Here is a 27762-nt window from a genome sequence, read left to right as displayed (position 1 = left end):
GCTTTTCTGTCATTAGCGAGATTCAAATCAATAAAACATCTAGTCTTTTTTTTTATTTATTTTTTTAACTACAAATAGAATTTGATTAACATTAGCAATCAAGGGATGAATACCATCCATAAGAATGCTAATACAGAATGTTTGTGTCTCTTTTTGCAGTCCAAGGCTCTGATCCCATTGCAGACAGAAGCCCACCCTGAGACCAAACAGAAGGTTTTGACCAACTACATGTTTCCTCAGCAACCGCGGCACGATGAGGGTATACATTGTTTGTCTGTGTATTGCAATATGTGCAAAGAGGGGTTTGGGACATTTCAAAAAGATTACACAATGCCTCTTATTAGTTTGGATGCACTGAGTAAATCTAAAATATTATGATCATTATATGTTTCCAGCCTGAGGTCTGGGGCACGATTGGCTTCACAGAGTTTGGACATGGGGCCCGCTGCCTTTTTTGCGAGACGATCTGGGGGAACTTTGCGGGGGAAAAGTTGACGTACTCAAGGACTGCCCGTTGATAAGCATTTTATGAACTCTGAATTGAAAAATACGTCGATTGTGATTATTCAGCAGTACTGCTGTTTAAGGTACTAATTACATGAAAGCGTGGGCTGAGCTCATTTTGCCTTTAATGAAAATGAGAATCCACCAGGAAGTAGAGGTCTGCTTACTATGCAGTTATGCAAAAGACAACAAATAGTGCTTGATTGTGACTCTGCGTGTATGATTTGGTGTGAGTTTGTGACATATTCAAAGTGTTAACATCTGACGGTTGATTATCGAGGTGCATGCATTGTGTGCAGATTACCAGTCGGACAGTGACAGCTTTAATCCTACTCTGTGGGAGGAGCAGAGACAACAGAGGATGACAGTGGCCTTTGACTTTGAGGACAAGAAAGAAGACGAAGACAACTCTGGGAAGGTCAAGGTTGGCTCTGTCTTTCCTTTATTTCCTTCCCTCGCGCCAAAAGTGCAAGAGGCTCATGTCAGGAATTTGACTTTTTGTGTATTGATTTCAACAGTAATATTTACTCTCTGACTGCTGGAGCATGAAACTGAGACTATCATCAAATGTTTAAGGCTACATAATATTATGTTTAAGAATTTTAATAATAATAACTTTGGTGCAAGTTGATCACTTACAGAAACACACAAGTTGTGCGAATGTGCTACATTTGAAGAAAAAGCTACCATATTGAACTGGGTCTAATGAAGTTACATCTATTGTCAGATTCAGAATAATGAGAAATATGTATTTCTATGTGCAACAATGAAGTATCTATAAACACACTATAACCTTACAGTTATATTCTTAATCTGATTCTTATATGTTCTATTATTAATGATAATGTAAAATATGCGTTCTCCACAATGTGATGATTTGACCTCAAATGAGGCCATAAAACAGTCATTCCACCATAAGGTCACTAATACAAAACGCCTCACAACAGTCTCTTCACAGAAAATTTACACCTCATGAGTAGCACTCTGTAAATCATCTCATATCATTTCTGCTGTAGCAGAATCCAGGAGCATTATCGAGGAAAACCCTCATCCATTATTAAATCGGACTTTGTATTAAACGATCCAATAAGCAGTCAGTACTGCTATGATGGTATTTAATTATGATGGTAATTTCTACCCTTTATCACCTCCACTCGTAGGTGGAGATAAACTTAAAGCGCTACCCAACGCCCTACCCCGAGGACCTTAAAAATATGGTCAAGTCCGTGCAAAGTCTCGTGGGGAAAAGCGTACATGCTGGACACATGCACCAGCACCAGCACCAGCACCAGCACCAGCACCAGCTGAGCACCGGCACCGCCACCTCAGCAGGAACCAACATGGAGCATGCACACCTCAGCAAAGATGCGTATGAACCACCATGGCCACTGCCTCCCAAAGAGGTAGGAAACCCTTGTAGAGGTGGTACAAACGTGATTTACAATGTATGCTTAAACGTTGTTGTTTGTTTGTTTTTTTGACAACCAACACACATGTATTCAAAGCTTCATTTGAAAGCCAGACACTCTGCTGGTCTTGGATTCAAGTGACAAGAAAATGAAACAGCCAGGCACGCCATGTGAGCTGAATATTCTAGAGTTAACATGACTGTCATTTAATAAGTGTAAGGCCCTCTATACTCAATGTCACTCAAAGTGACTTTCACCTCATTATAAATGTGTTGGCGTCTCTTTAATGCCTTTTAATACACAAGTGAAAACTAGTGAAACCTCCGGCATCAATCATATTCACAGATGCTCGGGGATGTTATTAAATTCAATAGTGTCTGTAGTGGTGAGGTCTTCAATCATTGCAATAAAAGACATAGAGCTGAGACTATCAAATGATCTCTTCATCTTTGTGTTTGCTCTCTCGATGCAAATACCAGCGCCTGACTGCAGAAAACAAACTTGTTTTCCAGGTGACAGACAGAGAAATGCAGGAATTCTCTCAGGCTCAGTTAATGGATCAGGGATCAATGCATAACTCTGGTATCGACATTCCCAAGAGGAAGGACAAAGAAGACTTGACAGAGAGCTCTGAGGTTTGTCACAGTGTGTGCTCACGCTCCATATTCAAATAAGTAATTGGATAAGTAATTTTTTTAAACGGATTTTTGTCAGCTTTAAGGACAGTTAGAAGTTTTTTTGTGTGGCTTTTTTTCATTCAAGTTCATACTTTGGATGAGTTTTATAGCGACCTGGTGACCTGTGAATGTATTCATGTTAAGGTTGCAGTGAATATAGTTCAATCGCCACTGAATTGAATCAATTTGCTATCAGGTGTGACATGTGAGGCTTGACTGACTATAAACGGTAGTGAGGACTCCAGACTTCAGACTATAAACATCATCCATGAAGCCGCCACGCCCCACAGGACAGAAATATTAACTCCTGCTCCTTGGAGGCCACATTCCTGCATGTTTTGAACATCGCCATGATTCAATCATCAGGCTGTATTCACATGACATAGTCATTTGAATCAGGTGCCTCGGTGAACACAGACTTGTGTGACATGTCTCACTGCTTCACTACGCCCTCCCAGGGTTGACCGAAAATGTAGAAATGATTACAATTACTAGTTACAAGTAGTGGTATTATTTTACTAGTTACTAAGGAATACAAATATCGAGTCTTTTGGAAAAGTTACTTGTGTGTCACTTTTAATTGTTTCTCTAAATTGTTATTTTTTTCTATTGATATGTAGCGTTCGAGGATCATTGGTGTTGCATTATTTTGGTCAAATTGAGTTAATCAGTTGCCAAAATACTTAAAAGTACAAGCATTCCACTGCATTTCATGGTGATGTAAATGTCAGCAAATGTGCTGAACTCCTCTTCTTGAAAGAGACACTTTGATGAAGGAATGACAATGAAAAATGCAGCAGGAAAACAAGTGAGATAAACAACCTACAGCAGCAGACAAGTCTTAGAAAGAGAAGATGATATTGAGCTTACGAGACACAAATACAAAACAGCTACCACAAAAGAAAAAAACTGCAATTCTAGTGACCGGTAGCAAGCTCACAGACAGAAAACTTTGGTACCTGAATTGTGTTCATTTTGTGGTTCTAAAAACACATACACTGTATATCTATATATTCAACGACGCAGATGCAGTCGAAACAAGTCAGCAAGGTCAAATCTTTCCTGCGTCTGCCTGTTGTTAAAAAAGAGTTTAGAATATAAGAAAACTTCAGTATTCGTAACTCCTGCATCAATTCCATGATAGGAACTAAGTACAGTAATGCATTATATCATGACATGCTATCCACAACACTCTACAACTCTCTACATTATGAAAGAAAGAAAGAAAAAGAAACGTGCTCGGAGCACTTCTGATTTGTTGTTTCTTCCTGGCATAGTCAGTTCTTCCGCAATAAGGTTATAAAAAAATACAGGTATATTTTTTACAACTAATAATATACTGGCATGATTCTGGTCTGTATGTTCATTGAAATAATAATTAAAGAAAGAGGTGTAAATATGTATCTATTATTAAACTCTTTACTACATCCAAAAAAGAAGAAGAAGAGAAAATCCCACAACTTTCTGTTGCTCTCAAATTCTTGTCCGTCCACAATTTGTAGCTTCACCTACAAAGCTTGAAGGGATGCCGATGGTTTGGTTAGTAACCATCTTGTGGACGCTACTTCTCAGGAAACATTGTCGTGAGTGGCTCATTTAGGGGATGTGTTTGCTCAATGTACATATAAAACAACACAACCAAAAAAAAAAAAAAAGAGCAAAGTGTATAGTTCGTGACTCAAAACAAAGACATTGAGATTTTGACAGTAGCCCTTTAAGACAAAAGAAGGGGGTGCCCCTTCTATTGTATCGTTTGAATAATTTTCATAAACTAGAAAGTTTCCCGCAGGAACTTCTGAATATTGTCCCAGTATGTAGGTATTTAACTTTTTTGGATTAAATCTTTTCTCAATCCAGTATAACAGCAAACTGTAATTACTTCTTTCCAAGTCTTTTATTAAGTAGAGGTACCAACAAACTATCTGCAGAGTTTGGATTGATGCGAACCGTAAGACAAAGGGTGGAGAGAAAACAGACCGATACAGCCTAATGAATAAACAAAGTGATTAGCTTGGTGTCTGCGGACAAACGACAAGGGCAAGAAAGACAATCACACCAAAGTAAACAAAAGACAAGTACGAGTAAAGGTTGAACATTTGTAATGAATCATGAGGCAGCACGATAGACAGTATCACACAAGCTCTGTCTTTCTGATCCCACTTTCCAAGTAAAAGTCTGATTTGCTTTTATATTTGTCTGCTGATTTTGTTCCGCTCCCCTTTCGACTAACGTACAGTTCATAGACCAACTGTATTTCCTCATCATCTGCCAATTTATGTTTTTTCCTGTCCAAGGCTTTCCTGCTGTGCTGCTACCTGATGTCCAACTGTGAGTTTGTCGTTGTTGTTTTTTTGCTTTGTTGTTCTTCAGGACTCAATGGGCGGCTCTCCCAACGACATCCGTATCTCTGACATGCGACCCACGCTGGTGGAGCCTCCGATGTACAAACCAAAGGTGGTGCTGCTGGGGAAGGATAAGAAAGGTAACGTGAAGCTGGAAGCGCGCTGCCTCGTGGCGTCCCCGCTGAGCTAAACAGACATGTGGACACAAGGTCGCACACAGTTATGTCGTCTTTTGCAAAGAGCTTTGAGGCGTGTTGGTAAGAGTGTGCATTAATAAGTCATGGTGGCACGCACGATTCATTTGAGAACACGACAGGGAGAGGGAGGGAAGCCAATGAAGCTCTCACTGCGAATGTAGGTTCCAGTGAGGCGTGTGCTGCTTCCTTTTGACCCGTTGGTTTGTTTGGCCCGGCAGGCCTCCGTTTCATCCATAGGAATCAAAGCTAATCTGACTGTTTTATCAGACACCAGCTTAAGGTTTTTTTTTTCCTGTGATGAACTGTAGTTACTTCTACAAGGTTTTGCCTTATAACCAGGACATAGCTTGTGTCGATGTGCTGGACTAAATGTTGTCCAGATGTGTAATGAGAGCACTGCTGGAATCTGGGTTAAGAAATTAAACAAAGGAATCGTATGACCTCTGTTCTTTGACACTAAGTAAGTTTAATAAGACTGATTCCTAAATATTTCCATGAAAGTGACCGTCATTTACTTCATTTTTACTAAACTAGAAATTGTAAGCTTTAAAAAAAAATTCTGACTAATTATTAAGTCCTGAACTTGTAGTTCTGTTGATTTACATGCATGGACGTTTCTTTGTTTTTTAAATTGCTCTCAACATTAACTTAACACGAAAATGTGTTGAACATATAATATTCCGCTGTTTGCAATATGTGCAAAGGGTGGTGTCTTCAAATGCAATTTTACCCTTGACATATTTTTTTTTTATTAATTTATCCATCCATTCATTTTCTTCCGCTTATCCGTTTCCGGGTCGCGGGGGTGGCAGTCAGAGCACTGTCACCCAGGTCACATAGCACCAATTTAAGAAATCTTCCTGCAGGTGGTGAGCCCACGGGAAGGTTTTATTCATTTATTTTTTTCAAACATGCAAATGGGAGAGTAGGCATCGATCCTTCCATCCTGGACAGGTCACCAGTCCATCACCTGACAAACACAACAACACATTTGTCACATATTGTCATGATGCCTGCATACTTGTAATGTGGGTATTTAAAACCTTTGATGATTATTGCATTTCAAGGATATGATTCATATATTCGGCTCATTTTTATGGAAGGATGTTCATTTCATGGAATGATGTATGGGTTTTTGTATGAACAATTGAAGTGGTTTTAGGGATTATCAGGATGCTCCTGTGCTGACTGAATTTTATCTTAACTTGCTTTATTTCAGTTTCTAATTTTAATATTTATATAATTTCTTCTCATTTTGATGGCTCTTTCTTTGTTTACTCTTACCTATCATAGCCAAGGATCCCCAAAAACTTTAGCCCAAAACGTTTTTTGTTTTTTCTTTCGCACATAGACATTGGAAGCTCTTCAGCAGGAGTCCACAGGTTATACGAAAGAAGACAATTGAGAATTTTCACTAAATAGAGCTGTCTGTCTGCCTGGCTGTCTCCAGAGTCTACTGATGATGAGGTGGATAAACTGCACTGTCTGAACCACAGCGGCTCCTCTGCAACCTACTCGGACTACTCACCCTCACAGGGCTCCTCAGGCTCCTCCAACCCACCTGCCAACGCCCACCCACACGCCCTCTCTCATGGTCACCCGCACACCGCCGCCCTGCCGGCCCCCAACAAGGACCAGGCCCCTCAGACACACTGGACCAACAGGTACAGTTGCTCACTTTCATCTATCTTGTCCCCCCCCCCTTTCCCAATTCCTCCCCTCCTTCCCCTCTTCCCCATCTATCATTTATTCCATTCATCTGTTCAGACACTCCATCCATCCTCTCCTCCCTCTATTCTCCTTTCCCATCTCTGTGTTTGCTCTGTCAAGGTCGGAGAGGCTCGTTAAGATGCTGCAGAGTTTTCTCTCGCTCTCCTCCCCTCAGCTTCAGTCCTGTCCTGCCCGGTCATCCAGTATCGTTACTGCTGATGGGGTTTTCTATTCTACATGAATGTAGTATGTTTTGATTTACATTCAGAGATGTTCCAGCCAGGGCGACTTGATGAAGTAGTGGTTAGCACAGTCCTCAAGACAAGAAGAGCTGGGTTTGATTCTGAAGCAGGGATCTATTGTGAAGGATTTCTACCTTACATGCCTCATCTCCAATGGATTTTCTCTGGGCACCCCAACTTTATCCTGCCATCCCAAATCTGATTGTGTTGGTTCAGTGCGTCTCCCTTTGTTGGCTCTGCATGATCTGTTCAGGGTAGAACCTAATTTAACCCAAAGTCAGCTCGCATATCCATCATTTCTGCCTATGTATTTGTTGTGGATAAAGAAGATATATGGATGTTGCGGGGAAAAACATTTATTTTCAACTGCCGACCATAAATTTTAAGTTTACAGAACATTTTCAATTCCAATGATAAGATTGCACTTTTGAGTGTTTTTGTGACTCAAATATATGCCAAGGAAAACATTTAGCTGAACAATTAGACTTGACAAAGCTGTTTCTAATCTGTTCATACTCTGTGTTGCTATTTTTTTTCCTGTTCAAGTACACTGATAAACGTTGTACCGATACCTAAAATCTGGTTATTGCACGACAATAATTAATCTTCAGTTTATAAGTTACAGGATATGCAGTATTGTTGGAGGCTGAGGTGATCACTACACCTTAATCCCAATAGGTTAATTCATCACTCCCACATCCCTCAAACAATGGAACAATCTTCCGACAATCTCAACTCAAATTATGACTAATGGTTTTACCTCAACAACTTTGTTTTAACAGAGTATTAAAAATGTTTTTATTTATTCAATTACTTAGTTGAATATTTTTCAGCTCCAGTTAAACCAAACTTCCCCATCCTCATTTATTATACCTAGTTTTACTTTAGAGTTTACATATCTTAATAAGGTCACATGTTGTTTTGACTGTGCACTTAGGCAACTTGGTATTTCTCAACTGGAAATGGCAGTGAGGACATTTAAAGGCATTGATGTACTTATTTTATACTTTTAGAAACAAAATCCAACAAACACAAGCAACTTTGTTGTTTGCCTGACTCAGAGAGATGTGTTATTGTTGTCCACTGGGTCTGAAGCAAAATTCAACACTTTATCAATGTAGCATCATACTTTTGGGATAATCTACCTCAATACATTATTAAAATTGCATTAAATGTTCTGTTTTTGTAGAATTGCCCAGTCATTTCCCAAGCCCATTGACTCCAAGCCTTTGCTGTCTCAAAGAGAAGCCCCTTCATCGGGAACCCTGCAGCAGCGAGGGGATCGGCGTCCCCTCAGCGAGCCTTTTGATTGGGCGGAGGCCCCCCACTACGACAACACAGGCTTTGATGCTGAAGAGTCTCCTATGGATGCTCCATCATCAACTGGAAGTCAGGGAAACCCACCACTGGGCTCCAAACCTCGCAGCCAGTCAACGCATGGCCGCCGCCCCCTTTTGAGGCAAGAGCGAATTGTAGGAGTTCCTCTGGAGCTGGACACACAGACGCTTCCCTATCATGGCAACCAACGCTCCGCCCCTGACAATGACCCGCAATCTTCCGGACACCCGTCCCAGAACCCTTGGCAGAACTGGACTAGAACTCCCAGCCCACTGGAAGACAGGACCGCTTTTCCCTCCAAGCTCGACCTGACGCCTTCCTCCAGCCCAAACCCTGACCGCAAGGACCTGGACCCAAGGTAAATAAACAACTTGGGATTTCCCACGAAAACCCCCTGAACTGTTGCTTCGTTCAAAACCTGATAACAAACATATTTTTTAGGTCATCTTTTAAGTTTCAGTAGGGTTCACACAACCTGTTACACTTTCTGTCTGGATTCAACATTTTTGTGTTGTTGTCCTATGTAATGAAACTTGAATCAATATAGCGCTGAGATATTTTTGAAGTTATGACTTCACTCACTGAAAAAAAAGAATGAACCATGAAAGAACCCCCATGAAGAATAACAAGATCCAGCTTCTTCACACAGGACTATATTACTTTCTCAATTTTGCAACATTTCTCTCCTTAAATTTACTTTGACCATTTATGAAATACACAAATACCCAGAAGCTCACGGCCTCATGGGGCCCTTGTCCCTATACTTCTGGGGCCTGAAAGCAAATTTTCAAAAACGCAAACACTCACTGACATTGGGCACTATATTATTTACCTTTAAAGTGTCGCATGTTTGAAGAAAAGACCTGCAGCAACAAGGACCATTGCATCAGTCTCTGGTTGGGACAGCAAAGGGAGTTCAAAAATGTTAAATGATTGTGGTCTGTATACAACACCACGGGCTCAGAACGTACATAAATATCAGACTGTTGTTGTAACCAGACAAAGGGCCAACACCTCTTAATCACCAAAAAGAGTAGTTTACCAGGTGTTTACTAAAAGCTCACAAGTCATTCAGTAACCAAATTCATCTTCTTTAAGAATGACTACTCAGAGTGAGCATGGTGGTCCCCCACTTTGTGTGTCAAAAAGTAATCATCAGCTAATGCTGCGGCTTCTGTCACCATCCTTACCTTCTGTGAACTAGAGCCTCGCTTCCACTGTGCAGTATGTGCCGGTTCCATAAGGTGGAGCTACAACACAGCTGTCTGCTGATTGGTCGTGACGATCGTATATTTCGACAAGCTGTGTCACAGAGACTCGCTTGGAGATGGCGGCTCAGTTCCGCATTAAATGTGTTCCATGTTTCCTGTCGCACTAGGATGTTACTTTCCTGCGTCGTTACGTGGCTGTTCACTACATTTTAACATTAATCTCCATGGTGCAACCACACAACAGATTTGAGTCCGGGTGTGCTTTTCCATACCGTACCGTACGGTGTCGTGCCGTACTGCGCAGTGGAAAGAATGGAAATTCTCTCTAGGGTTTTTCAACCGTTCCATTACCATACAATTACACTGGTCAACAAAACTGTGAGCATCAGGAACTGAACACCTGTGTTGAAAATGAGTCACCAAAATAAAAAAAAAATGTCTTCCAGTAACTCTGTGTCACCCTTTCCCCACGCTCTAAAATCCTGTCTATATAACTCAGGAACTAATTCATGCGTTCCGCAGCTCGGTTTTAACTTACATACATGCGCTGTACTGTCTGCAGCAGACAACGATGCAAAAGTATTAATGTACAATATTATGTATCGAGGAGCCAAGCTCAGGGAGGCTCTTACATCCTGCGCTCCCTCCCTCAGTACACACTGCAAACATATTGTGAGCTCACAGTCAACCAAGCCCCTCGCTTCACTCCAAACAAGCAGAAAAGTGTTTCAATCTCGCTTTCTTTACAACGAGGCACTAAATGGAGACGACTCAGAATATACTGAGCATGATCCTATCTCGTTTCTCCGAGACATTTCACATAACTTGCCAGATTCTTCCAGGTTAAACCGGTCACTTTCCACATCGAACTCACAGTCTCATTTTTCTAGCACCAATGCTTTATCCAAACCAGCTTGCTGTCTGATCCTGTCCAACTCCAGTTCGTTTTCTTTCTGTGACTGCTTGTGGAGGCAAAACAACTATTTCTGCTTTTCAAAGCTTACACCCCAAAGGCTATGGGCAGGCCCACGTCATTTTTAATGTGATGCCTGGTGTTCCTGATGTTTTGAAAGTATTCAGTTCAAGCAAACCTGCCTTTACAATAGCTCTGACATTCTCCTGTCACCAACAGAAATCTTATATTGCTCAGTTATTTTAATTAACTGAACTAGCATGCAGGTATGTATCATGAAAATAACTTCAAATAAAATGTTTGTCATTTTGGATTTATTCAAAACAACGACAAATATGTTCGACAATGCTCGACATATTTAGCAATGGTTGCCAATCTTATGAAATGCAGCTATACGTTCTGAGTATAGCTACTTCTACTCTCTCAGCACAACAAAAGCAGTATCATCTTTTTGAACAAGTACCTTTAAAGTATAACTGTATTTTGTATGCCACAGTGCTGCAAACGCACAACAAAATCACTTGGTACGATTCATAGCTTGAGGAATGGAGTGTCTTGTGATGTTTGTCGAGAGCTTATATTTAGCGTTCGTACATCATTTTGAAAGAAACCTGAAGACTGGTTGCTGCCTCTGCTTCCCCGGTTATTTTCTCCTTCTCCATCATTGTCGGTCTCACCCTAATATTCGGAATTTGACCAAGTATAATTGACCAACGTGGTTTTACAAAGCAGGCAGCTGCTGAAAGTGGTGTGAGCTTTCCATCAGTTGGATGTAAGAGCCAAGCAAAATGCTGGTTCAGACTTCCTCTCATTTTAAAATCTCAATGAGTAGTTTTCCCCAGAATCAGTAAAGTGGCTGACAAAATGAAAGCGCACGGACATGGACATAGTGTCACTCTGAAGTGATTATGTTCTGCAAAAGGCGGCAGATGTCCATGCAGCCATCAGAGTTCTGCTATAGGGGCAGTAACACCCTGTAGTAATAGTGAGCGGTCACAGTTTGGCTCCCTGGCAGTGATGGTGATATTTCTGCTTGAGATATAAGATTAATTTACTAATAACCGCAGTATTAACAACAATGAGTTCTTATTTTATCTGTGCCAATTGTAGCACTAATATCAAAACTGTAAGAATCTTTGTACTATCGTGGATAGGTACTGTACGTTATCTATTGTCAATTTAATATTTAAACATTTTTGAATAGTATTTAGGAAAATAAAGTTATTTTGGAAGTTCTACACGTTCCTGACTTCTCTGTCTTAACATTGCAGACAATAATCTGCTTCCAGACCTTTGAAGTTGATTTCATTTATAAGAATAAACGTCTGTGCAGAAATGAAACGACTCAGTCTTATAAATAACTCATAATGATTCTTTTCACGCTGTCCTTTTCTCCTGTTGCCACAACATGACTGGTGCAGCTCTGCCCGTTGTAAAACTTATAATAATATAGTATTAATCGCCACCATGGAAACTTTGTCTGCAGTTTGTTTGTTTGTGTGTTTTGCTGCCAGGTTGGAGGAAGGCACCGGGCCTTTGCCTGGCAGCTGGACGTATCACAACAACAAGGGAGAGCAGAACCGGAAGGATCAGCTCACTGTCAGTGGAGGAAACAAGGTGACCGTGGTGATGAGTAAAAGCTCCGACCGCCTGTCCCCCATGATGAAAGAGACAAGATCGAAGTTCAAGAAGTCGCAGAGCATAGATGAGATTGACATGGGCTCCTACAAAGTCTACAGGTGGGTTTTCTTTTTTGTGTCTCACAATGTGAAATAAAGCTTTTCTTGCACATTTGGTAAGCTTGTTTGATTTATTTCTAATGTTGTGATCTCTTTTAAGTATTCCCATGGACAGCTACAGTTCATCTATTGAGCAGCAGACTAGCTTGGACCGTCAAGACCTTCCGGGTTCTATGGAGCAGACCAACATGTCGCGGTCGCAGTCTGCCCCCATGCTGGACGATGAGTTGGGCTTCCCAGGACATGGAGTTGGAAACCAGAACCACCAGAAACCTGCCATCCCACATAAGGCCTACCACTTTGACCAGAACTACAACCCCCAGGTGAGCCGGAGGTTGTTTTTTTTTTTTAACATTGATAAAGCCAAACAGCATTTCTTTCTAGCAAATTATAGGTTATCTTGTTGTTTCTCATGGATTGTGTTTGAGAGTTAAGATGATACATTTTTTTAAAGAACCCACCGTCTTTGACATCATGTATGAAAACGTCACTGCGTTTCATGTTTGTCACTCTAACCAATCAGGTGACCATGGATCGCAGAGTACCTCCCCCTTTTCCCAACACACCAGATTATGTCAACCATTCATCGAAGGTTTTGGAGTATATAAATCAACCAGGGAAGACATTACCCAAGGAGCTTGTGAGCCCGCGGTATCGTGCATATCCACCGCTGGAGATGTTTTCTTTCCCACAATCACCAATCGGTCAGGATGGCCCGCCCAGCCAGCAACAGCAGCAGCCAATCCCAACGCAGCGCTCCAGACCAGGGTTTCTTAGGAGAGCCGATTCATTGGTGAGCTCCACCGAGCTGGCTTTGTTTCGCCGAGTCCATGAAGCCCAGCAGGAGGCGCTGCAGGAAGCTCAGTACAGACAACAGGTAGGGGACAACATATTACTTTTTTTAATCAAATGTATTTATTTGTATATTTGTGATGGCTAAGGGAACCTTGGATCGGGGGTTGCCTTTTCATTTGTGTGAAAATCATTTAACCAACAATGTGTTTTTGTGAGACAACAATAAAGAGGGTTGCAGAACAGTGAGATAAAACTGAAATATGTGAGTTTACCTACTGTCTTTTAAAAGCCAATTTATGTTTTGAGGGGGGCATTTATCATTTAGTTGAGCATGTTTGTAAGCTTACTCTAGATCTTTATGCGACAACCGTAACAGCTGGATCCCTTGTATTGGTTGTCCCTCTTACCAAGTGAGAAGGCCGTGGGTTCTAATCCGGGCCAGACCTTTCTGTGTGGTGTCTTCTCCAGTAATCCAAATGCATGATCGTGAGGTGATCCCTAATTGCATGTAGGTGTGAATGTGAGTGTGTGTGATTATCTGTGTTTGCCCTGAGATGAACTGGCAACTTGCCCAGGCTGTATCCTGCCTTTGGACTTGGCGAGCAGGGATTGGCTGAGCCTGCACAGCATAAAGTTGGATGGATGGATGATTGTTGAAGTCCTACATGTCTTTTTGTTTAAAATCAAGAACTTCTCCCATCTCCCATCCTTAGGTGGATCCCCCTCATTACGCTCGGGCTCTTGCCTACTCATCCCCAATGGATCAAACAGGCGGCGGCAACATGTCTGACAGCCAAAGTCAGATGATGCACAACAAGAGAAACGGCCGCTACGATGACGACTATCCCACTTACCAGGAGCAAAAAAAGCCCATGATTGGTTATCCTACGAAGAGCCTGACTCAGCGTCGCCCTTTGTCTGCCAGGAGCTATAGCACTGAGACCTACGGAGCATCTCAGGTATAATAACGCGTATCTCATATGAGTTGCTGATTTAAGCTACTTTAAAGCTGTGTCTTAATTGAACTCCTTCAATACTTGGATATATGGTATACAAAAGATACTACAAAGAGCACTTCTTGTCTATATGAATTAACCTGCTTTGTTTAATCATAAAACATTTAGTCCCAGATGTAAAAAATAATCACAAAATGTATTCAAAATATTTATGTAACATCTTCTTTCTATTTATTAAAATGTGATGCATTTTAGTAGACTCACACATCAGTGGTAACAGTGTCTGGGAAATAGATCTCGATAGGTCCTGTAATTTCAAAGCACATAAGCAAAAAAATGTAATAATATAAAAAATTAGTGAAGCTCTTTGTTGTTCAAAGTAATTAAATCTAAAATGCATCCACCATATTCTAATAAAAAATATGTATATTGTAAGGCCAGTTTGATGTTAGTACAAGAATAGCAAACAAACAAACAAACAAACAAACAAACAAACAAAAGCTATTGGAAACAGTGCTCTATTTTTAGATGACAGGCTTTTTGCCAAAGTGGCAGCATTAGCTGTTTCCTAAAAATGTCACAGAGCAACTTTGACTTCTTGAAATCCCATTGCAGAAGTTAGGTTTATCGTTAAGCTACAAGTTGATTGTGTTTGCTAAAAATACAGTTGCACACAGGATTCAGCATTAAAGCTTTGTCCAGCTCCTAAATTTCTCAACAATTACTCGTGTCTACGCTGTTGTAACAGCAGACTAAGCAGAGTAGCGCAGGTGTCCTTAGCCTCAGAGATATTCCAGATCCTAAGGCAATCCCATGTCCATAAATAATCCCCATCGGGATGTTCTGGGATTGCCTCAAGTCAGACTTTCCCGAAATAGCCACAGGAGGTGTCCAGCAGCATACTGATGAGATGCACGAAGCACTTCATCTTGCACCTTTCAGCATGAGGAAGCAGGGCACCCGGAGGAAGTCAAGTGTGAGCGTTTACTGCAGTCTTTCTTCTTTGTGCTACCATTCCCGTGTTCCACGTACCATGGCTGTGCTCAGTGTCGTCCTTCCCAGTAGCTGCTTCCACTTCCATATTTGTATAAATGTCACCGGTCCAATTGGTCTGAACAACACACTTACCTGGACTTCGATATGCAAACGACCGCTGGGTTTATTGTGAATAAATATCGTACACTTTGTTGAGTTGTCCGCTAATCCACCAAAAGTCACATTAGTTTGTGCTTTATGTTTATGATTAAGCACCTGCTGTGCAAGTGACACTTCAATCAGCGTCACATGCACTTTATGATAAATACCCAACTTGAGAATGCAAACTGAGATAGTGAACACTTTTAGCTGTATACTGCTAAATCCCTGCATGTAGCCAGAGTTTAATGCAATCCTGATATTACGCTGACCTTAAGTTTTAACAGAAACATTACTTTCCCTGTCAGTACATCCATGCTGTAATTTGGTATATTCTTCATCAGGCAAAGGAACATTTTCAATTTGAGCAAAATCCTTTAGAAGTGTTTTTTCTGGGGGCTTGCCTCCAGCGGGGGCGCAGGAGATCCCAGCATGAATTTTATTTTACATTTTTAAGAGGAAATGATGATCAAAAAGTTGAGATCAAAAACTTCAGTTGGTGCGCCTTTTACTTATCCATTTGATTTAAAACAACATGACATTTATGTTGTATCTTTGTATTTTCAAGCTCAGTTTCAATTGGAAAAAAAAAAAGTTTCAATCTCTACACTCCACCATTTTACCTATCCGCTCATCTCCACTCACTGGCCTGTCTATTATTGCGTCTTTAAACCTATTATCTCTTATCCTTAGGCCCGCCCAGTGTCTGCTCGTCCTACAATGGCCGCCCTGCTGGAGAAAATGCCCCCAGACTACGCCCTTGCAACCTGCCCTGAGAAAGCACCTGATGACACCATTAAAGTAAGACCAGTCGTACCACAGAAACCTGAAGACATCACCTCAAAGATGCCTGCTGATTGGAGGCAACAGCTACTCAGGCACATAGAGGCCAAACGATTGGACCGGGTACGTCAATGCAAAGCAGACAAACTACTGAAAAACGCACAAACACACACACACACACATGCGCGCACAAACTCAGGTATAGCATTTAGAGGCCCTACCTGTCTGTATCTGTCGAAGTCTGTGTTGTAAGGTTGACCAGATCTGTGTCCGGCTGCATGTGTCCACTCCACACTGTCACTGTGTCGGCCGAGCCGACCACACACACTCACTACTGAATAAGAGCTGTAAAATATCTAAAGCATCAGATTTACTTTTAAGCCCGTTTAATGCCTCAACTTTATAAAGCATTTTATTTTAGGATACAGACGATATTTTCAGTCAGCTCCTTCAATATAACTGCATATTTTCACATTTAATGCTTGGCAATCGACACGTTCCCTTTATTTTGAAGGGATATTTGAGAAACAGCACGTGGAAATCTGAGGTCTGCATTAATATTTTGTAAAAGTAAACTAGGCCCCTGTGATGTACATACCTTTTATGAGAAATACGTTTTTATATCTTAACTGATCAGACAATTATTTTTTTTTAAATACTCTGAATTCACTGTATTGCTTTGAACCTTCTGGTAAACAGTTTGTTTTTCTTTAGACAGAGGCAGGCTCGCCCTTGACATTAGTTTTCTTCCAGCATTCGTATTTTCCGCAAAGACATGAGGATGTTACTGATCCTGCCACCTTTCAGTGAAAAAGTTAAATAATACATGTTCCAAAATGTCAATGCAATTATTTAAAGCAATTCCTTCATCAGTCAGGGCAATCAGACTTGGCTGGGAGGTCTGATCACAAAGTTATATAACGAGACCACCCCCCAAAAAAATTTTTTTAATAAAATTGAATAAAATGTAGATCTTAAAAAAAATCGAAGTTTTTATATCTACGACATACAAAAAACAACCACACTATTGAATGATAACATGGTGTTATAATGTAGCACTGGGCGTCATCGTTCCCTTCACATGAGTGAGTTATTTCATAATAACACAAGTTTCTATTTAGGGCTTTGGCTGAATTGTTCATTGAAATAGCCGCACTTGTTAACCGATAACTAATCAAGCAGTTAACGGACTAATCTTGAATGAAGTGATCCACTTGTTGCTTGTATGACACAATGTTCTGTGTGTATTTACCAACCACTTGCTAACATTTCTCTGTGCTTTAAGCAACTATGCACTGTTGTTGTTGTTTTATCAGTGTTATTGCCTGTTTGTTTGTGTGTGTTTGTCTGTTTGTGGAGCTCACAGTGTGTTGTCGCCACGCTGCAGCCCGCTGTATTGGCTCCGCCTCCCTTCCCTCCACATTCACCCATGTCGTGTGATGTTGTCTTCTCCAATCAGAGTGGTGTCCTAAAGCACAACACGCTCACGCTGGGCATGCTCTGTCAGGGCGGGGGTCACGGCCAGGGGCGCAGCAGCACTTTGAACTTTAACCTTTACAATAACACTAAGCATGAGCCCCCTGCTGGCCGCTGGCTGCCACTACCTCCTCCTCCGTCTGCTAACGCCGTGAGTATACCTCTGAGAACAATGGATCCCTGGTACTGCTGTTATTACTGCATACATGGGAAATTGCAAACAACTGCAGCCTCAGAAACCACCAAACTGCAAATACAAATTTTATATTAATATGAATTTAGATTAACTATCTTATTTACGCTGTGAGTCTGTCGAATGAGACAGTAAGTCTTATAATTTTATCGTTTCAAATTCTGTTACTATTACATTTGTATGAGTACAAACTGAGGCGCCCAACAAACTAGCAGAACAAGGTGATGGGGTTCCCTCAAGTCCACTCTCAAGTAAATTCTCCTGAAGCATAAACAGAGCACAAACCAGTACCTAAATAAGCCTCACCATGGTCATGACTTGAATTCATCTCCTCGCAGCACCTCTGCCACCGTTTTGCCTTCATGTACATTTTTTTTTAAGCACTTAACATAATTATACTGTTGTCTTTTTGTGGATGTTATTAACATTGTCTTGCATAATGTACACATAATATGATCTTTGTTTGCTTCTGTTAGAGGAGGGCTCCATGACATGCATGCCAAAGTGATGCCTGATTCGATATGCTTACATATTTCTGTGAAAAAACAAGGGGAAAGAAGGATGAGGCCTGTTGCTAATTCAGTGGGCATCATCAGTAGCCAGGTGCTTTGACTCTGTGCAGCGCGTCACTTCTTTTAGGTACAGAAGTGATTCGGGCTTGTCATCCCACAAGTGCAGATGCATGACAATAAAATTGTGTATTATAACTGCATATTAATAAATATTGACGCTTTTCCACGAGTACCTACTCAGCCTCACTTGACACAACTTGCTTTGCCTCACGTCTACTCGACGCAGCCTCGGTCGTTTCCATGTTACAGCGTAGCACTACCACTGCGTGGGCGGAGTCATCAGTTTACCCCGTCGGGCACAAGTGATCACCCCCGATATGATGCATAGCGAACATCCATTGGCTGTCAGCTCAAATAATAAATTAAATAGTATATATTTGCATATGTTTATTAATAATCTTACAAAATGTGGATTGTTACGATCATGCTTCACTGTCGGGTCTTTCAGTTTAACTGGTGACTTCTGCCACAAGCCGTAGGAGCAGCTGATGTTAAAATAAGACAAACAAACGGTACAATACTTTAGACTGTAATGGAAATGCGGTTAAGCGGCGTCCACCAGGACAGCTACGGATTTTGGTTGGGTTGTGAACATCTGTTGTGAAAAGGGGACGCACGAGGAAGCTGGTCACCAGTTAACGTGGATACCGGTTAATCCAAAACGCAGCGGGTCGCTCCGTTCAGCTCCCTCTGAATCCTCTGGTCAGCCACCAGAGAAAAAAGCACCTGCACATTGTTGCTGCTCCACGGGGTTTATTTTTCTGCATCTGTCTCTGTTTGTGAGGGTTCTTGTTGCGTTCGGGTTTAATAAATGGGCGAATGAGCCGCCTTCTGACTCACCGGTGTCGTGGTGCGCTGGCCAATCAGCCGTCTGCCGATGTCACATTGTCCGCTCGTCTTTGCTTGCTTGGAACCTCGGTCGAGGAGGTACCACGAAAGTACCTGGCAGCAGGACTAACACATAGTGGAAAAGCGTTGATGGCGAGTAGAGTCAAGTCGAGTAAGGCTGAGTAGGAACTAGTGGAAAAGGGCCATAAGTTCACCACCACAATGAAATAGAAAGATCGAATTAAGGAAAACATTTCCATTTTGTGCACATGCCCTTGAGTGCAAGATGGGTCATCAGATTATTGGCACTGTTTACGGCAGGAGACATCGTGCAAAAGTAACGCGGAAGTGGAGTCATATTTGTTTAACAAGGATTTGGTTCAGATCTGAACATCGAAATTGGGAAAAAAAAATATTTTCAATTCATGCTGGTGTGAACACAAAGCAAACCCAAAGTGAAATGCAGTGTTGTTTTTTTATTTTTTTTTTATTTTTAGGCGCTTGGTCTAAACCACATCAGTGTTTTTCTCACTCATTGGGGAGGACACACTTTTCAGATTTGCTGTTACAAATGAGACATTTCTGTGTTCATCCTCCATGTTCATGCATCAGTGGATTTATGTGCGCCGCACTCTGTAAGACAGCGATCTGGAGGGCCACTGCCGACAACATTGTGACGCGCCTGACGGATTTATTGATTGATTGATTGATTGATTGGTTTTTACCTGCTTTAATGTGTGATTCACAGAGTGAGGCTCATGCAATGTTTGCTCAATGTGAAGTGTTCTCATTGAACAGCAGTCGTGATTCAACAAACTGGAAAGCACTAATAAATTTGGTCGTTGTTTAGGTAACCATAAAATCTAAGGCTCCTATTTTTAAAAAGTGGGAAAAGTGAAATATATGTTTGTTTTCAAAGCGGAAACAGTTGATCAGATTCTGCAGTCAAATGACAATGTTAACTGATCTAACTGCTGGAATAGAATATTTCCACCTCATCAGAAAAGCTAGTTCAGAACTAAAAATGACACTCTGGCACAGAAATGAGACACAGGCAGACAGATGAAAGACACAACCCAATTTGTTTTTGGTAACAGTCGCTCTCTTTCTCTCTCTCGTCCTCTTTTAGACTCCATCCCAGCAGGCTGCCATGCTGGACAACGACCAGGAGGGATTATCAGGGAGCAACCAATGGGCTCCGTACTCTCTTGGCAGGAGGGACGTTCCACCTGACAACCTCATGAAAAAGGTGACAACTGTTGTCCGTCGCACTTCGTCTTCTAAACCTCGTATTTAGAGACTTGTTGTCAAAATCACAATATCAAGACCCGGGCTGGGCTGACGACAGTATATTTGTTTTAAAAAAAAAAAACAACAGAAGCAGTATCAGTAATCTCCTCATCGTTCCACAGAGTGCACATTCACACAATCCTTCCCACCAATCACACAACACCATGATCGTCACCTCCTCCTCCTCCTCCTCCTCGGCCACCACGCCTCATCGCGTGGTCGTGCAGCAGGGCTACGACGGGATGGTGAGCAAGGGGGTGCAGTACCAACCAGGAATGCCCCTGTCTGTGGTACCTGCTGTAGGCCAGTACCAAGGCAACATGTCTCAAGGTAAAGAGTAATGAAATCAAACAGGTGTGACCTTTAGTGCATGTACAGATTTGTTTTTCGACACAAAACGCGACAAGGTTGTGTTTTACTTGATTGGTTGGCTCGTCGATTAATTGATTAATTCATAGTAGGTTGCATTGAGTCCAGACTTGTAACAGAACAAATACAAGTAAGATTGAATAGGAACTGCAGCACCGACCACAAATTCCTACTTGGCATCTGACAAAGCATGCTGAGCTGTGATGAAAATACTTGCTTACTTCTTTCCCACCTGACAAACCACATGCTGCCCATACAGAAATGTACTGTATGAATACCAATCAAGAAGAAAAAGCAGAAAATGTGTCATATTTTTTGTTAAACAAGAAAATGATCAAATGAATGTAGTTTTATATTTTATGCCAGCAGTCACACAGAAACTTTTTGTACAACAATTGACTACATAGCCTCAACTTCAACAGCTACCAGACTCTTGTTTTACCGCCTACAGGCCATCCTAACCCTGGCCAGGCTTACCCTGGCTCTGGTCTGTCCATGGCCATCTCCCCATCTGGAAACCAGCCCCAGTATCATGGCAATCCCCACTCCTCCCACTCGTCCCATCAGCCCGCCCTGCCTGCCACCAACCCCCAGTACCACGGGAACCAGGGCATGGTCCACAGTAACCAGGTTGTGATGAGCACCCACACCAACCCAAGGCCTCAGAGCGCCCGCTGCCTCCTTCAGACTAAAGGCCAGAAGAGCACGGATGGTTACCAGGAGCAGGTACCAGTCTGTCTATCTGTCTGTCTGTCTGTCTGTCTGTCTGTCTGTCTGTCTGTCTGTCTGTCTATCTGTCTGTTCCATCTGTCGGCCTGCTGCAGCCACACCACAGGTTATATTGGAGGTATTAACCGACTCTGTATTCACTACTTTGCAAATGACCAATTTCTTTTTTTTTTTTTCTAGCAGTAGTTCAACTTAGTCACACTAAATAGCCTGATGGACACAACATATCGATTGGTGCAACTAACAATATTTTATAACTTTCTTTATCTCTTCCTGGTTAGAAAATACAGAAGCTTGGCTTACAATCACAATCTGCTCCTTGATAAATAAACTCTCATGACACAATATCCATTTTGACTATGGAGGGAAACAGCCACAAACAATATTTACATCAACTTTAATATCATGATTAATTTCAGGTCTAAAAAGAGACGCGGTCAGTGCCTTGGATGTCTGTCATTTGCTGCCATACATACATTGATCCTGCAAAAAGAGCAACTCCAAGCTATCGTGCTACTGCTTGTGGGCTTCTTCTTATTGATTCGCAATAAGACGCAAGACAACAAACAAACAAACAAACACACGGCCTGATTCAGTGAGATCCTGCTCACATAAATAGATTGCTATTTCGGTTTCATTTGCGCTTTGCAGATGTACAACTAAGAATAATACCACGAGTAACATCGGGAGCAAACATTGAGCGATAGGATGGAGAACTGAGCACGAGAAACTAATGTGATGCCACGGCGTTTGGCGGAAAACGTTATTGGAGCGATACAGCGAATACATATGAATTGGTCAAAATGAATAAATAAAATAAGACCAAACTGTGGGAAAAAAACAAGAGCAGTAGAGTAATAGTGAGATGAGCTTCAACCTGGGTCCACAGTGTCTGCCTTTTATAGTCTCAATAACAAAACATGAAATCAAAAGAACAATATTAAGAGTCTCCTTACACATGAATTGCCTGCACATTTCTGTTCAAATGACCTTCAACTGGTCTACATCCTCACACTTCCTCCAACCCCACTCTCATATAATGAGAGAAATAATGTCATTGTGTATAAACAGAGGAAAACGAGGATTTGAGGAAGACAAGGTGGCTTTAGATTGGTTAGGAAGAGCATTTACAGAAAGCTTAAAGAGACCAAATGGAAAATAAGTTATCAAAATGCAATTTAGCCTCCGAAACAAAAATCCTGTGCTTAAACCAATCTAGACAAAGTCAGAGATGTCATTACTGGTTGATCGTTTTTGTTTTGTTTTTTTACTATTTTGCCACTATAGAACAAAATAGAACATCATTTGGATTTTACCGACCATTTTTTTTCCTGCCTATTAAAAAAAATAAAAAAATCCAGGAACAATTGTAGCTCAATTGTTTCTGCCAAAAGCTGACAACCTCCAATATAGCTGCCAAAGTGTGTTGCACGTCACAGGAAAGCACTCTTCCACATGTTGTCTTTATGCTTGCGCTGTGATTTTCACGATTTTCATGTTTCACTTTCAGTTGTCTTTCTTTCTTTCTCCTTTTTTCTGTTCTTTTGTTCCCTCTCTCTCTTCTCTCTCTGTAGTTGTGTGTGAGAATAGAGAAGAACCCTGGTCTTGGTTTCAGTATATCTGGCGGCATCAGCGGCCAGGGGAACCCCTTCAAACCCTCCGACATGGTACGACCTGACCCAGCCCACCAGCCAATCACAGACCCCCCCCCCCCCCGCCCGCGGCTTTACCTCAGAGTTGCCATGGAAACTGCTGCTCGTTACCGCAGTGCCTCCTCTATCTGTCTGTCTGTCTGTCTCTCTGTCTATCTGTCTGTGGGGCAGCAGTTCACTTGGTTAACTTTGAGTCTGTGACGTCAGCATCCCTTCTCATAATTCTTTTAGGATAAGTCATAAAAAGGACCAATTGGAGGATAATTCTATGAAAACACAACTGTGAACTGCATGTAATGTAAGAATAATAAGGCAATTTAAGCTATAGTCGAGAGTTTATAATGCAAAAACATGCTTGCAACAGGAGCAACTAATGCAGAGTGTGTATTTAACCCTATGACGACTTTCAAAATATGACCAGAAATGCATTTTAATTTGTGTGGCTCTCCATAGCGAACCAGTAACAACAATATTCTTAATTTAGAATCACACCCTGCATGTGTACATGTAGTCGTGGGGGTATGCAAGAGTATTTCTAGTCTAATGAAAAATATGGTAAAATAAGTGATCACTTTCAGGCTTTTAATACCTTGCAAGTCAAACACATTTTGAAAAATGTTATGAAGAAAGCAAATGTAGACTTTTGTGCCCACATGAATATGCATTTTTCAACACATGGCACTCTCATTTCTACTCCTGAGTTTGACTGACTGTGTCGGTGTGTGCCCTGTATCGATAGCCTGTTGGGGTTGCAACTCCCCCAGGCTGGCTGCACATGGCCGCCTGTCCTAGAAACACGCCGCTACGTTCAGTCTAAAAGAGCAAGCCTGCTCACCGAGCTCTGACGGCTATTTTTAGGAAGCTCCGCTTAGTTCTGGGACACCGTGGGCGATTTTAGATGTTTAACACTTTGATCTGGGTATGAGGAGGTATGACAGACTTTACTGACTGTTATTCTTAGATGCTGATGAGACAGGCACTCTATAAATGGAAAGCCCACAAGAAAAAGACTTCTTCAAACGTTCAGCCTCTGTGACAAACTGCAAAGTTTCTTTCAAGTTGGGATTTAGACAGATCAGACAGAAACTGTCAATTCATCATTTAACTTCTATTTTTTTTGGGGGGGGGGTTTCATGCAGACAACTGGTGATACAGTTGCTGACGCTTGCAGTTATTTTATCATTCCCTTCACGACTTGTATCCATAAGGCCTCCACCAGCTGCAGTTTGTACATTATTAATACTCTGTTACACAGGCAGAAAATGGAGTCATTGCAGATGAACAGTTCCTCAAAGGATTCTGCTGTTTTTCCAAGTATCCACAAGTATACTTACAGTATATGTGGGATAAGGTATATATCAAGAGGAACATACCTTATCTACCGCTTTGTCAGTGTGGATTGATTTGTCACATTTGACTTTATCCGTTTACTCAAACCATACATGGCGAACTTTTGCAGACCTCAGTGAATGCTTACTACTGACTGTCAGTCACTGCTGATCTTCTGGGTCTCTCCAGTGACGTCAGCTCATGTCAGCATTTCCACGGAGTCATGAACTTGCAGTATGTATGGTATAACTGAAGTGAAATGGACGACATCTACCGCACAGAAGCCATCCACTCGGACCCACGAGGTCTCGGGGGATGATTTTTGACGTCTGTCAAAGAGATGGAACCACCACACAACAGAAGCTATTCTTATACCTTCTGTTTGTCTGTTTCCTCGTCTGTCTCTTTGCTCTGGAGGTTCCACCCTCATGTGAGGCCGTAGGATATAAAAAATAATAAAAAAAAAAAAATGCATTAAAAAGTCAATGTATTTTCTGTGCATGTCATGATTTGCCACTAATTTCAGGACAAACCAAGGCCGCTGCTTTTGAACATAATCTTTTCTGACCTATTTTCTGAAAAGTATCTGGGTTGTTTGGGCTCTTTGCACAGATATGTCTGTGACTATTTTAGTCAAAGAAAACTATCAGATTTAAGACTAAACTGAGTCAAGGCCTGAATAGTTAAAAGGGACTCTGTTTGAAAACAGCTTGACTACTGAATTATACATCTATGGTTTTGATCCTCTCAAGCCAACTCCATCCACAACTGTTTCACTAGATTGTGGCTCCCCCTGGTGGCTGGTTAGTGATTTTCACTTATGGTTTCTATTATCTTGAAGGCAGCAACGGTTTTGGATGATTGGATGAATCAGACATTTAACACATCGAAACAGTTCTTGGATTCATGTATTGGCTGGGCAGATACACAGAAAGTCGTGAAACCTTCTCAGTTTCATATGATTTAGCATTTTGATTGTGTTCTTTATCAGAAAAGTATTTGGTAATTGCGTTTGTTGCAACACTATTTTTCTCGTTTGAGCAAAGTTTTCTCATCTCTTTGTTTGGCACAATGTTTTTGATTCCCTGGTCTCCTAAACATACCAAGTGATCATTGACCATGTCAGTTTGACCACAAGGACTAACTTAAGTCATCCAAGTCAAGTCTCTGTAGATTTAGGCCTCAACATGTGAATACCGTGACCCCTTTCCTGTATTGTCGGAATTATGTATTTTTTAACGATGATTCAGCTTAAGAACATTAATTGAGGGTTTTGAGAAACACAGTGATTTTCTACTGAAATGTGGGTTTGAACTTTTCATTGTGGTGTGATTGTTACATATAGTGCTGTTGCACACTAAGCTGCCTTTAATAACTAACTAACTATATGTTATAACTAACCTGCAAAAAAAAACCTTCCTCAGTATTGTCCGTTTGTGTAAAGAAAATGTTTAGTTTTTCATTACAATTGGAGGGGCGTTTTGAAGATGGAGGTTTTTTTTTTGCAAGACGTGGCAGCTTTGTGTGAAACTGCTTGAAAGTATGTAAAGAATAACTGTGACTAACACGATGCAATTTCAGCTGCTCACAAACTCATCTGTGATATGCAGTGGGCTCCATGCGGAATCTAAGAGGACTCAGTTCTGTGAATGATTCTGTGGCTCCAAAATATATCTAAAAGACACGAGCATAACACAGAATCAAGCCAGTCCGTCGATCCATATGAGGCTCACTGCATAAATGTCGATGTTGCCACAAGCAGTAACTGCACTAATACCTGGAACGCAGAGTTCTGAACCCCCCCCCCCCCGATATATATATATATATATGTGTGTTTGTTTCTGCATTCACTCACAGACGGTAGTGCGTAGGTGCTGCTGCACTATCACTACTGCGTCGCACTGTTCCCAGTTACCTGGTGTCACTTTTCTATGGCACGTTTATCTGTTGAGTTCACTCCCGTGTGTTCAACATGTTGAACCATGTAGACACAACTGCATTGTCCCACACTTTCTGTGTTCCGAAAACATCTTTCAGCTCTTGGTGAAAAGATGTTGGTGTTTTTACAATCTCTGCCTTGGGTTACTGAGGGAAAATACCGGGGATGAAATCTCTTCTGCCCACCCTACTGCTTTCCTCTTGATAAACGTCATCTCACCTCTATTCTTCTCCCTACATTCTTTATATATTTAATCTATTCCTAATTTTTTTCTCTCTCTCCGAACTCATGTCTATACAAGTCCATGTCTATATGAATAGCGGAAAAACCCATTTCGACACGTCTTTTGAGAGTAATTTATCACTCAGGCTTTATACAATCACACACAATGAATGCTACACAGCTAAGCACAAGTGAGTGCTGTCTTTATCAGCAGTCTCAATGTCCGCAGTATATTTGCATCCTTCGCACGTCTCTCCAAATTTCAAAACAAAGAAAATACATTGGTGAACTGGCCACATCACTTTGGCAGAATTGTGATTTGTTTTGTGGGTGGGGGTTACTGAGATGAGAATGAGAAAGGCAAAGATTCTAAACCATCGTGTCCCTGTGTTGTCCTAACGGTGTATCATTTTGACTTATAGGGTATCTTTGTTACTAGGGTACAGCATGATGGGCCCGCAGCCTCTGCCCTGCAGCCCGGAGACAAGATACTGAAGGTAACACACTCCTCGAAACACAAACATCCCCACCCGTCCTCATTCTCCCCCAGCCATTCCTATCATCTTTAAACAGTGAGGCAGGACATCCAGCAGGAAGGAAAAGTCCGAGCATTCACCTTACAAGCATGTTTATCTTCACATCTTATTGTCGAGGCCTCCCAGCCGATGCACAAAATCCCGGATAAGCTGCAGTGCTGATCATAGTTCAGCTACTGTTTTATTATGTTGGCTTTTATTTGTATTGCGGATGAGTACCTGCCGTGTCGTGCACCGCTGGCCTTTATTTAGATTCAGTGAAAAGCAAGAAACACACATTAGTTCAGTCATAACTGGCTGGAACTTATGTGACAATGGTGATAATTAAGTGAACTAATCTCATGTTACAGAGTTAAAGTCACGGATATCAACAGTTATCATGAAGCATTCTGATATACAGAGTTTTAGGGATGTCCAAAGCCACGAACACAAGGTGGTATCAAGGATTTATTGTTATTAAATGCAGCTAGTTCATTACCAACGAGGTTGGGCTTATGTGTAAAATGCCAATAAAGAAAACATATTGCAATAATAATAATATAATAATAATGTGCATAGGTACATTTAGATTAGTGTTAGTTAGGTTGTCAACAAGTTAATAGAATGACTAGGTACAAAAAGAGCATTTATGAAAGGCAAAGTCTCAAGTAAATATAAATATAGTCAACAACTCACAA

At 41.4% G+C, this 27762-nt stretch overlaps 1 protein-coding gene across 1 annotated transcript in view; it reads left to right on the top strand.

Annotated features, from left to right (window-relative positions):
- lrrc7 (leucine rich repeat containing 7) overlaps nt 1-27762 on the top strand; it is a gene marked incomplete at its 3' end in the record, with an annotated part of 87138 nt that overhangs the window by 57771 nt on the left and 1605 nt on the right. The window contains exons 15-32 of the mRNA XM_080474052.1: nt 160-259; nt 804-928; nt 1665-1907; nt 2426-2548; nt 4961-5072; nt 6580-6793; nt 8271-8777; nt 12058-12282; nt 12383-12605; nt 12806-13159; nt 13791-14036; nt 15861-16073; nt 17410-17577; nt 20149-20268; nt 20432-20639; nt 21130-21404; nt 22982-23074; nt 26972-27046. Of these exons, the coding sequence (XP_080330178.1) occupies nt 160-259; nt 804-928; nt 1665-1907; nt 2426-2548; nt 4961-5072; nt 6580-6793; nt 8271-8777; nt 12058-12282; nt 12383-12605; nt 12806-13159; nt 13791-14036; nt 15861-16073; nt 17410-17577; nt 20149-20268; nt 20432-20639; nt 21130-21404; nt 22982-23074; nt 26972-27046 (3624 nt within the window). The remainder of the gene's footprint in view (nt 1-159; nt 260-803; nt 929-1664; nt 1908-2425; nt 2549-4960; nt 5073-6579; nt 6794-8270; nt 8778-12057; nt 12283-12382; nt 12606-12805; nt 13160-13790; nt 14037-15860; nt 16074-17409; nt 17578-20148; nt 20269-20431; nt 20640-21129; nt 21405-22981; nt 23075-26971; nt 27047-27762) is intronic.

This window comes from Lipophrys pholis (genome assembly GCF_963383615.2).
Source record: "Lipophrys pholis genome assembly, chromosome: 10".
NCBI classification, from domain to species: domain Eukaryota; kingdom Metazoa; phylum Chordata; class Actinopteri; order Blenniiformes; family Blenniidae; genus Lipophrys; species Lipophrys pholis.
Note: the sequence above shows the minus strand (reverse complement) of the source record. Positions and strands in the feature narration are given on the sequence as shown.